We start from the raw sequence: 13,159 nt of genomic DNA, 5'->3' as shown, positions 1-13,159 counted from the left end.
TGAACTATGAAAACCTAATATTGTATGTTAAAATTCTTATGTAGTTGTCCTCAAATCTAGCAATCAGTTATACAAATTTGCTACATGATACATAAAACTAATTTATACTACAGCTACTGGCCTGAATTTCTCTCATGGTTGTAATCCAGTAGTAGAACTCCTATTTTTCTATTGGCTCCCAATGTCACTTTAGTATCCCCGTTATTACTTTGCTGTGCCCTAAAGTCCCTTACATGTACGTATAGCTCTTCTCTTCTACTTTTGGTGACATTTCATCTACTGAAAATTTACCATTGCATTGTGAAAGTAAATAGTCTCATTTTCCTTATTTATTTTCTGGTCTATTTCAACTGATATATTTGAATTCTTTATCTTCTAATTCTGCCTTTGTGATAAGAGACTGAAGGAATAGGTGTTCCGAAAAAATATCTATAACTCCACATAAGAAAATCCTAAAATCTTTTAATACATAAATAAATTATGCTTCAATAAAAATATGATGAATGTAATGTAAAGCACATGACAGGTCTTTATCTCAATCCAAACAGTGGCATCATTTAATAATGAGAACACAGGTGAAAGCACACATTCCTTAATATTTAGATCATCATCATTTAACAGGCGCATTCTTCAAGGTTTTCGATTTGACTTTTCCATTTTTTGTGCAAAGAGCATTTCCTTGCCACTCTGCCTCACATTCTACATTAGTCTTCAAGTCAACCTGTAAAATAAGAGCAAGAAAAGAACATTTACTATTACAAATTCACATAAGAATGCAAACCTAAAATTTATTCACACTTTTGACATTACCTAAATGGATTAATGTGTTTTGTTATACCACTTGCATGTTTTTATTTCATAGTGTGAAATGTGTAGCTGAAGAAAACAATTCATGTGCATGAAAAAACTATGATTTTATCTTTAACAGCAACATATAAATTGAAATTTTAGTTTCACAGTTTTCAGTAGCCTGATAAAATAGAAGTGTGTGCAGCACCCATTGGTCTACTAAATTTCAAGCTTTTAGTAACTACATCTACTGTGACAGCAATACTCCAGCAATTTATATCGTACTCTTGCATACAAAACAGTGAACTGACAAATCTAATTGTAAATAAAGCCACAATGAAGTAGATGCTAAACAACATTTTTATTATTAATAAGGGAAAGAAAAGGTTACAAATAAAAATGTAAAAGGATTTCTCATGGAGATAAAACATGAAAGAGGATAACTTGGAGGAAAATATATCAGCACATTTTGGACAAGCAGATGGCCCCAAACATATTTTCAGCAAATTCTTGGATCAGATATGTAGTGTGGTGAAATGTTACGTTAATGCATATATTGTGGCATTTTAAGATGATGGCAACAATGAGTAGTCTAAATCAGCTTTTACTTTGAATCTGTTGCTGAGGAGTTTTTAAGGATATACACTATGTGATCAAATGTATCTGGTCACCTGGCTGGAAATGACTTACAAGTTCATGGTGCCCTCCATCAGTAATGCTGGAATTCAATATGGTGTTGGCCCACCCTTAGCCTTAATGACAGTTTCCACTCTCGCAGGCATATGTTCAATCATATGCTGGAAGGTTTCTTGGGGAATGGCAACCCATTCTTCACAGAGCGCTGCACTGAGGAAAGGTATCAATGTCGGTTGGTGAGACCTGGCATGAAGTTAGCGTTCCAAACATCCTAAAGGTGTTCTATAGGATTCAGGTAAAGACTCTGTGCAGGCCAGTCCATTACAGGGATGCTATTTTTGTGTAACCACTCGCCACAGGCCATGCATTATGAACAAGTGCTCGGTTGTGTTGAAAGATGGAAACGCCATCCTGGAATTGCTTTTTAACAGTGGGAAGCGAGAAGGTGCTTAAAACACCAATGTATATAGTGCCAACCACACCATAACACCACCGCCTCTGAATTTTACTGTTGGCACTACACTCACTGACAGATGACATTCACCGGGCATTCATCATACCCACACCCTGCCATTGGATCGCCACATTGTGTACCGTCTCTCCACACACAACGTTTTTCCACTGTTCAATTGTCCATTGTTTACACTCCTTACACCAAGGCGTCATTTGGCATTTACCGACGTGATGTGTGGCTTATGAGTAGCCGCTAGACCATAAAATATAAGTTTTTTAGACCATGAAATCCAAATTTTCTCACCTCCCGCCTAACTGTAGTAGTACTTGCAGTGGATCCTGATCCAGTTTGGAATTCTGGTGTGATGTTATGGATAGATGTCTGCCTATTACACATTACGACCCTCTTCAACTGTACGTGGTCTCTGTCAGTCAACACATGAGGTCGGCCTGTATGCTTTTGTGCTGCATGTGTCCCTTCACATTTCCACTTCACTATCACATTGGAAACTGTGGACCTAGGGATGTTTAGGAATGTGGAAATTTCACGTTCAGACTTATGACACAAGTAACACGCAATCACCCGACCACGTTTGAAGTCCGCGAGTTCTGCAGAGTGCCCCATTCTGCTCTCTCATTATGTCTAATGACTACTGAGGTTGCTGATATGAAGTACCTGGCAGCAAATTGCACCTAATATTAAAAACATATGTTTTTGGAGCATCTGGATACTTTTGATCACATAGTGTAATATTTTGCATGCTGTCTGTTTATCAAAGAAGAAGAGGGTGAAGAACAGCTCAAGCGGAAAATGGCTTCACAGGAAAGAACATTAACCTCAAGAGGTTACATTGTACAAACAAGGAAAAGGTGTCTGAAAGTATATATGTCAGGAGTGTCGCACTGTATGGCTGTGAGATCTGGACTCTAGGGATTGATGAAAGGAAAAAGAATTTTTTTCAGATGTGGTGTTGCAGGTGCGACCTTAAAATCAAATGGACTGATAAGACTATGAATAATAAAATTTTGATACTAAAAGGTTTATGGCAAACTACTGTAAGGAACTCAGAAGCAATAATACAGAATATTTCAATGGAAAAATAACTAGAGGAAGACATGACTGAAATGTATACATCAAATTGTAAAAGATATTGACTGTTAACTCCTACACAGAAATGAAGAAGACAGCAGAAAGATGAAGATTGGAATCTGGTACCAACCAGTCTCTTTCCAATAAATTTTCAGGCCGAGCACTAAAGAAATAAGGCTGAATGTTTTCTAAGGATACAACAACAACAACAACAACAATAAAACTTTGCAATATATATCTGTCAAAAAGTTTTGCTTTTAAAATTGGCAGAACTGTTACTGACATATATCAAATTATGCAGAGTACAAGTGTTAGTGAGCTTATCTGTCAAGGCAGTTTTTGTGGTTCAAGAACATTTTGAGATGGTACATACAATGTTACGATTATGAAAGCATGGGTATCTAAACACAACAGAACTGATTTAACCAGCAAATGTACCCACAATGCACGAAAGGCATTGGGGGAAATAGACAAGGGGGGACAAACCACAGTGCTTCATCTGCAATTTGTACAAGAGAAATGAGAGTACATACTACGTTGATCCAAATTCTAGCTCAAGAGAGCTACAATGAATTGGTACTGAAGCACATAATGTACTTGTATTTGTGCAAGACACACAAACAACATAAACTTACTCACATGTGTTTTGATGTCAGATTACATTTCTGTAGTTACGAGCATTAAACATTTCATTGCGAATTTCCATATATTAAGCGTCAGTAAAAAAAAAGGAAGCCACTCTGAATGTGAAATATGGAAATAACTTAACATGTCAGATAACACGAAACAGTACTGAAGGGGGGGGGGGGGGGGGGGGGGAGAACATAAAATTTCATAAGTTGTTTCTTAAAATTTTATTTAACTGAAATATACACAGAAAGGAGGACTGCACTATATGATATTTTTCAAAGAGATTTAATTACACTCAGTTCATTTTAACATAATGTAATGTACCAGAGTTTGTTTCCTTCAACTCATTCATTTTTGTACAAAAACAAATCTCCTGTGCCTTATCTTTCCAGTCTCCCACCACCTCCCACAGTCCGGCCACAGAGGAGCATTCCCCTCATGACTCAGTACCATCCAGAACTGGAGCAACTGAATTACATTCTCCACCAGTGATTTGATTACCTCTCATCTTGCCCTGAAATGAGAAATGTCCTGCCCACTATCCTTCCCACCCCTCCTACCGTGGTATTCCACCGTCCATCAAATCTACACAATATACTCATCCATCCTTACACAATCCCTGCTCCCAATCTCTTACCTCATAGCTCATACCCCTGTAATAGGCCTAGATGCGAGACCTACCACAATATACTCCAGTCCTGTCATTAACATCACCTATCCCATCAAAGGCAGGGCTACCTCTGAAACCCGTTATGTGATTTACAAGCTATGGTGCAATCTCTGTGCTGTACTCTATGTAGGCATGACAACCAACAAGCTGTCTGTCCGCATGAATGGCCACTGACAAACTGTGGCCAAAAAACAAGTGGATCACCCTGTTGTTGAACACGCTGCCAAACGTGATATCCCTCATCTCAATGGCTGCTTCACAGCCTGTGCCATATGGATCCTTCCCACCAACACCAGCTTTTCTGAATTGTGCAGGTGGGAACTTTCCCTGCAATACATCCTACGTTCCCGTAACCCTCCTAGCCTCAACCTTTGTTAGTCACTGGCCTCACCCATCCAGCCCCCTCCCTGTTCCCATTCCAACACTACACAGCCATCATTTCACCGTCACATCCAGTCTTTTAATTTCTTTTTATTTCTCTCCTTTCCGCTACTTATCCCCTCCCCCCTCCGCACCTTCTCTTCTGCCCTCTGTCTAAACTGCAACAGTTCATTGCCCGCCACTCCCACCTCCACCTCCCCCTCCCTGCCCCACCCTCCTCCTTACCCCCACCCAGTCGCCACTCCCATAATGCACTGGTGCTGCTGTTTGCAGTGTGGTTTCAGCTCTCTGAGACTGCAAATGTGTGTGCAAGTTGTGTTTACATGTGTGTGTGTGTGTGTGTGTGTGTGTGTGTGTGTGTGTGTGTGTGTCTACATGGATACTCTGCAAATCACATTTAAGTGCCTGGCAGAGGGTTAATCAAATCACCTTCATAATTCTCTATTATTCCAATCTCGTATAGCGCGCAGAAAGAATGAACACATATATCTTTCCGTACGAGCTCTGATTTTCCTTATTTTACCGTGGTGATCGTTCCTCCCTATGTAGGTCGGTGTCAACAAAATATTTTCACATTCGGAGGAGAAAGTTAGTGATTGGAATTTTGTGATAAAATTCCGTCACAACGAAAAATGCCTTTCTTTTAATGATTTCCAGCCCAAATCCTGTATCATTTCTGTGACACTCTCTCCCATATTTCACGATAATACAAAACATGCTGCCTTTCTTTTTCGATGTACTCCATCAGTCCTCTCTTTTTTTTAAGGATCCCACACCGTGCAGCAGTATTCTAAAAGAGGACGGACAAGCGTAGTGTAGGCAGCCTCCTTAATAAGTCTGTTACATTTTCTAAGTGTCCTGCCAATAAAATGCAGCCTTTGGTTAGCCTTCCCCACAACATTTTCTATGTGTTCTTTCCAACTTAAGTTGTTTGTAATCGTAATACCTAGGTATTTAGTTGAATTTACGGCTTTTAGATTAGACTGATTTATCATGTAACCGAAGTTTAACGAGTTTCTTTTAGCACTCATGTGGATGACCTCACACTTTTCGTTATTTAGGGTCAACTGCCACTATTTGAACCATTCAGATATTTTATCTAAATCATTTTGCAGTTTGTTTTGATCTTCTGATTACGTTATTAGTCGATAAATGACAGTGTCATCTGCAAACAACCGAAGACGGATGCTCAGATTGTCTCCCAAATCGGTTATATAGATAAGGAACAGCAAAGGGCCTATAACACTACCTTGGGGAACACCTGATATCACTTCTGTTTTACTCGATGACTTTCCATCAGTTACTACGAACTGTGATCTCTCTGACAGGAAATCACAAATCCAGTCACGTAACTGAGACGATATTCCATAAGCACGCAATTTCACTATGAGCCGCTTGTGGGTACAGTGTCAAAAGCCTTCCGGAAATACAGGAATATGGAATCGATATGAAATCTCTTGTCAATAGCACTCAGCACTTCATGCGAACAAAGAGCTAGTTGTGTTTCACAAGAACGATGTTTTCTAAACCCATGTTGACCGTGTGTCAATAGACTGTTTTCTTTGAGGTAATTCATAATGTTCCAACACAAAATACGTTCTAATGACCTGCGCAACTTTCCAGTCTTTGGGTACGGATCGTTCATCGAGCGAACGGTTGTATATGATTAAGTATGGAGCTAATGCATCAGCATACTCAGAAAGGAACCTAATTGGTATACAGTCTGGACCAGAAGACTTGCTTTTATTAAGTGATTTGAGTTGCTTCACTACTCTGAGGATATTCACTTCTACGTTACTCATGTTGGCACCTGTTCTTGATTCAAATTTTGGAATATTTACTTCGTCTTCTTTTGTGAAGGCATTTCGGAAGGCTGTGTTTAGTAATTCTGCTTTGGCAGTACTGTTTTTGATAGTGATAGATTGTTATTGCGCAGAAAAGGCATTGATTGTTTCTTGCCGCTAACATACTTCACATACGACCAGAATCTCTTTGGATTTTCTGCCAGGTCTACTGCTGACAAAGGCCTTAATGGCCGAAAGCTTTAATTGTGTGAACCTTTTTGTTGTGCCTATCACGACTCAGCATCTCCGCTATATGGTGAGTAGCAACTTTCCTTCTCTGGTATTGTTACATTCCATCCTGGATTTTCCAGAGTAAGATGTTAGTGGTATCAACATGTAATATTAGCAACATTGCATCTCTTCCAGCTTTTCAGTGATCTGACAAGTACCTCAATCTTATCAGAGGCACGTAAGTAGGCTAGTGTGCTGCAAGTCTCCATAAATACATAATGTTAATTTCATTTATATGCACCATTTATTTACACCTGCACTTTTGTATCTGTGCATGTGTAGTCTGTGCTTTTATTTTAGGTAGGGAGTAGCAATAAAGCTTATCTTTTATATACAATAAGTGCCCTAAGATAATTTAAAAAGTAACTGGCCATGAATGATTAAAAACACCCGCATAACGTTAGAATATTTGGTATTTCATTTCAAAATAACTGGCCACTACCAAGAATTATTCATAGTCCAAAGCAGCTCTCTCTAAAATGTTTACAAGACATAATTTGTGAATAACCTGTGTAATTTTTGTAGCTTTCACAATTTTAGTTGCCTGCGTTCTACCATTACACAGACCACAGCTTCGTAATCTAAAAACATATCTGTTTGTCAAACATTGTAGACTGCTATCAATTCAAAGTTCTACTTGTTACATTCGCTGTCTTCAGTAATTTTCCTTGGGTAATTTTTTAAATTACTTGTATTATTTTAATTTATTATCTGGTAATGTGCAAATCTGGATATTTTATTACCATTATCATTCTTAGTTATTTAGTTTTGATTATTTGTCACATAACAAATATTTACCTTTATATGTAATGGTGGTGAGAGTAAATATTGTTTGACAAACCTACTGTGAGCGTGTGTAGGATGTTTTTTTTTGGTTGGGTTTAAGGGCGCTCAACTGCTGAGGTCATTAGCGCCCAGTCACTGTTGTTAGAGCACATGGAATCTGGTAAAACTCAAGGGGATTGGGGGGGGGGGGGGGACACCAGAAGGACCTGACAAAGATGCAGATAAAATAAGTAAAAAGGTTAAATGTCTTTGGACAAGCCAATTAAAGTTATAAAACGCAGAATACGAGCAGCTGCTCGAGCGTCATCAGCTAAAACATCCGGTAAAGTAGATGGCAGGGACAGGACAACACGAAATTGACTAAAACGGGGACACGACAATAGAACATGGCGCACTGTTAATGCCTGACCACAAGGGCACTGCGGGGCTGGGTCACCGGAGAGCAGGTAGCGGTGGCTAAACCGGCAATGCCCAATCCACAACCTGGTCAGAAGGACCTCCTCGCGCCGAGATGGTCGGGAGGATGTTGTCCAAGCAGTTGGTAGCGGTTTTACTGCCCGGAGCTTGTTTCCTTGGAGGGATGACCAAGCATCCCACCACAACGACACAAGCCTCTTACAGACATCCCCACGAACGTCGGATGACGGGACACAATGGGAGGCTGGCCGAGGCAGGAGGACTGCAGCCTTGGCTGCAGCATCCGCAGCCTCATTCCCAGGCACTCCCACATGTCCGGGAACCCACAGAAAGCTGACAGAACCACCGTTATCAGCGAAAGAATGGAGGGACTGCTGTATCCGTTGAATCAAGGGATGGACCGGATAGGGAGCTCCAAGGCTCTGAAGAGCACTGAGTGAGTCAGAGCAGAGTACATATGATGAATGGTGGTGGCGGCGGGCATACTGAACGGCCTGATGGAGAGCAAAAAGCTCGGCCGTAAAGCTGGAACATTGGTCGAGGAGCCGGTATTTAAATGTGGCGGCCCCGACGACAAAGGCACAGCCGACACCATCGTCAGTTTTGGAGCCATCGGTGTAAATAAAGGTGTGACCGGCAAGTCGAGCACGAAGTTCGGCAAACCGTGAGCAATACATTGCAGCCGGAGTACCATCCTTCGGGAGTGAGCTGAGGTCGAGATAAATATGAACCGGAGCCTGGAGCCAAGGTGGTGTCGGGCTCTCACCCTCTCTGAAGGTGGTAGGGAGGGCAAAATCCAATTGTCGAAGCAGGCGACGGAAGCGGACTCCGGGGGGCAGCAGGGCAGACACATACAACCCGTACTGACGGTCGAGAGAATCGGCGAAGAAGGACTGGTAAGAGGGGTGGTCGGGCATAGACGACAGCCGGCAGGCATACCGACACAGCAGTACGTCGCGCCGGTAGGTCAACGGTAACTCGGCAGCTTCAGCATAAAGACTCTCGACAGGACTAGTGTAGAAGGCTCCGGTCGCAAGACGTATCCCCCGATGGTGGATGGAGTTGAGCCGGCGTAAGAGGGACGGCCGAGCGGACGAGTAGACGAAGCTCCCATAATCCAGCTTCGATCGGACTATGGACCGATACAAGCGAAGCAGGACAGTGCGATCCGCTCCCCAAGATGAACCGCTAAGAACTCTGAGGACATTAAGGGAACGTGTACAACGGGCTGCCAAATAAGAGACATGTGGAGACCAACACAGTTTCCTGTCCAACGTGAGCCCTAGAAACTTAGTTGTGTCCACGAATGGGAGAACAACGGGACCGAGATGTAAGGATGGCGGAAGGAACGCTTTATATCGCCAAAAGTTGATACAAACTGTCTTTTCTTCAGAGAACCGGAAGCCATTTGCCACGCTCCATGAGTAGAGGCTGTCTAGACAACGCTGAAGGCAGCGCTCCAGGAGGCATGTTCTCTGGGCACTGCAGTAGATCGCGAAGTCATCGACAAAGAGAGAGCCTGAGACATTAGGTGGAATGCAATCCATAATTGGATTGATCGCGATGGCAAAAAGGGCTACGCTCAAGACGGAACCCTGAGGCACTCCGTTCTCCTGGAGGAAGACGTCGGACAATACGGAACCCACACGTACCCTAAACTTTCGATCCGTTAAAAAGGAATCAATAAAAAGGGGCAGGCGACCGCGTAGGCCCCACCTGTGCAGAGTGCGGAGGATACCTCCTCTCCAACAGGTGTCATAAGCCTTCTCCAAGTCGAAGAACACGGCTACCGTTTGGCGCCTTCGCAAAAAGTTGTTCATGATGAATGTCGACAAGGTCACGAGGTGGTCAACAGCGGAGCGGCGGCGACGAAAGCCGCATTGGACATTAGTAAGTAGCCGTCGAGATTCAAGAATCCAGACTAACCGAGCATTAACCATGCGCTCCATCACCTTACAGACACAGCTTGTAAGAGAAATGGGGCGGTAACTAGAAGGAAGGTGTCTATCCTTCCCGGGTTTGGGTATAGGAACAACAACGGCGTCACGCCAACGCATGGGGACTTGACCTTCGGTCCAGACGCGATTGTAGGTACGGAGAAGGAAGCTTTTGCCCGCCGGAGAAAGGTGTGCCAGCATCTGAACGTGAATGTCATCCGGCCCCGGAGCAGAGGACCGGGACAGTGCAAGCGCACGTTCGAGTTCCCGCATAGTAAAGGGGGCATTATAGGTTTCCAGATTCAGCGAGTGGAAGGAAGGTCGCCGAGCCTCTTCTGCCTCTTTCCTGGGAAGGAAGGCAGGATGGTAATGGGCGTAGCTTGAAACCTCCTCGAAAAAGCGGCCAAAGGCGTTGGAGACAGCCACCGGATCAACAAGGACCGCATTACCTGAGGTCAGGCCAGGTACCGAGGAGTGGGCCTTAATGCCCGACAGCCGGCGCAGGCTACCCCAAACGACGGAAGAGGGAGTAAAACTGTTAAAGGAGCCGGTGAAAGAGGCCCAACAAGCTTTTTTGCTGTCTTTGATGACTCTACGGCATTGCGCTCGGAGTCGTTTGTATTCAATACAATTCGCCAACGTAGGATGGCGGCGAAAGGTGCGTAAAGCACGTCGTCGAGCACGGATAGCGTCCCTACAAGCCTCGTTCCACCAGGGGACGGAAACGCGACGTGAAGAAGTAGTACGAGGAATGGAACGTTCGGCAGCATGGATGATAACAGCCGTGAGGTATTCGACCTGACTGTCACAACTGGGAAAATCGTGGTCCGGAAAGGTCGCCAGGGATGAGCAAAGTCCCCAGTCAGCTTTCAGTATGTTCCAGCTCGAAGGACGTGGGGATGGGGTGTGGTGCAGGAGACGAACAACACAGGGGAAGTGGTCGCTCGAATAGGTGTCAGAAAGGACATACCACTCGAACCGACGGGCAAGAGTGGTAGAACATATCGAGAGGTCCAAGTGGGAGTAGGTATGAGTGGAGTCCGAGAGGAAAGTCGGGGCGCCGGTATTGAGGCAGACAAGATTGAGATGGTTGAAGACATCTTCCAAGAGTGAGCCTCTTGGACAGGATGCAGGAGAGCCCCAAAGGGGATGATGGGCATTGAAGTCGCCAAACAATAAAAACGGCGGGGGAAGCTGAACGATCAGGTGCATCATGTCAGCCCGACTAACAGCAGACGACGGTGGAGTGTAGATGGTACAAACTGAAAAAGTAAAAGCAGAAAGAGTAATGCGGACAGCTATTGCTTGGAGTGGGGTGGTCAATGGGATGGGATGGTAATAGACGTCGTCCCGAATGAGCAACATGACCCCACCATGAGCTGGGACACCGTCCACAGGGGTGAGGTCATACCGCTCCGGGGTATAGTGGGTAAAGGCAATACGGTCAGTCGGGCGCAACTTGGTTTCCTGGAGTCCAAGGACGAGCGGACAGTGCAGGCGGAGGAGCAGTTGTAATTCCTCCCGATGAGATCGAATACCTCTTATGTTCCAATGAAACAACGCCATCGCTAGTCAAAAAGTTGGGGGAACGAGACGGGGGAAGAGCTGGTCACCTCGACGGCCGCGGAGGGCCAGGTTGCGAGGGAACAACGCTACAACCGACGGGAGGCGGATCCGGTTCCATCGACTGGTCGCCAGCTGCGGCCGCTGTCCCTGGTTGTGTAGGAGGGGCAGCATCATTTGCCGACGAAAGGCCAGCTGAGCGCCTGGCAGCAGAGCGTTCCGGCGAAACTGAGGACGGCCGGGAGCGGCGACTCACGGATGGAGCGTCAGTCGAAACGCGCCGGGGTGGAGAGGGGGACAGAGTGTTCTTCTTGGAGGCCTTCTTGGAAGGCCGAGGAGGCACAGGGATGGTGGGCTGGACCCGAAGAAGGTCCTCACGCGCGGGGTCCGTTTTGGAACGCCGGACCTCGGAAGCCGGGGTCCGGAACGTTTCCCCGATGGACGCCTGAGAAGAGGATCGCTTCTCAGGTGGTGTGTGGGGAGAAGGAGGAGGAAGGGTGGCCCCTGGGGCAGAGGGGGTGGGGGCCACGGGGGAGGAGGATTTGGAAGGGAGGGATTTGGGAGGCGGAGGCAGAGCCCCCTGGTGGGCGGAGGAGGCGGAGGGGGGACAGGAGAGGGGTGAGGATACCGCGGAAGGAGTGGACACAACTGAGGCAAACGAAGTGGTCAATGGCACGGGATGGAGGCGGTCGTACTTCTTCCTGGCCTCAGAATAAGACAGCCGATCCAAAGTTTTGATTTCTTGTATCTTCTTCTCCTTCTGATATACGGGGCAGTCTGAGGATCTAGGCGAGTGGACGCCAGGACAATTAACGCACCGAGGTGGTGGGGTGCATGTATGTTCCTCACGAAGAGGACGTCCACAATCGCCACAGAGGGGCTCAGCCTCACACCGTGACGACATGTGCCCAAAGCGCAAACACCTAAAACAGTGCATGGGAGGCGGAACGTAGGGTCGCACGTCACACCGGTAGCACATTACCTTTACCTTCTCCGGGAGAACGTCCCCCTCGAAGGCGAGGATAAAGGCCCCAGTGTCGATGCGACGGTCTTTGGGGCCGCGCTGGACTCGCCGGACGAAATGCACGCCTCGGCGCTCCAGGTTGGCCCTGAGCTCCTCATCAGATTGTAGCAGGTCACGATGAAAAATAACCCCCTGCGTCCTATTGAGTGCCAGATGTGGGACAATGGAGACTGGGATGTCCCCTAGGCGGTCGCACGCCTGGAGCGCCGCCGACTGTGTGGCGGACGTGGTCTTGATAAGAACGGACCCTGAACGCATCTTGCTGAGGAAGTACTTCGCTCCAAGCCGGCGGGCCTGTCCCTCCTCCCATGGAGTGGCCAAGGGGGAAGGGGCAGGAGAACCAGAACTGGAAACGGTACCTTTTCTTTTAAAAGACTCGGCCGCAGAGCGACCCGATACGTGGTGACGTTTCATCTGCGAAACGTCCGCCCCGATACCACCCACTCCGACCAGGGGCTCTCCCCACGGGCGCCACCCAGCCGCAGCAAGGGCCACCTGGCAGGATGACCATTGCCGGGAGTCCTGATGCCCCAAGGAGACGGGCATCTACTCCTTGGCCGACGTGGGGAGGGTGCAGCTCAGGTATCGGCAGTACGATCCCTGTGTTGTCAGGGGGCTACAACCTAGAGGGTACATGACGACCCCACCACAACGGGCTGGCTACCGTGCTGGATTTCTGGTGCCATGGAAAGTCCATCATGATCGCTG

At 46.1% G+C, this 13,159-nt stretch overlaps 1 protein-coding gene across 5 annotated transcripts in view; it reads right to left on the bottom strand.

The window, feature by feature from the left end:
• Positions 1-442: 442 nt before the first annotated feature.
• Positions 443-13,159, bottom strand: part of LOC126101145 (tyrosine--tRNA ligase, cytoplasmic) — a 113,508-nt gene continuing 100,791 nt past the window's right edge. For all 5 annotated transcript variants that reach the window (XM_049911837.1, XM_049911834.1, XM_049911836.1 and 2 more), the window contains one exon: positions 443-721. In XM_049911837.1, the coding sequence (XP_049767794.1) occupies positions 611-721 (111 nt within the window). In that variant the 3' untranslated portion in view covers positions 443-610. The remainder of the gene's footprint in view (positions 722-13,159) is intronic.

The sequence above is a fragment of the Schistocerca cancellata genome, chromosome 9, assembly GCF_023864275.1.
Source record: "Schistocerca cancellata isolate TAMUIC-IGC-003103 chromosome 9, iqSchCanc2.1, whole genome shotgun sequence".
Lineage (NCBI taxonomy): Eukaryota > Metazoa > Arthropoda > Insecta > Orthoptera > Acrididae > Schistocerca > Schistocerca cancellata.
The sequence above is the reverse complement of the archived record's forward strand: the minus strand, read 5'-3'. Positions and strand labels throughout refer to the sequence as shown.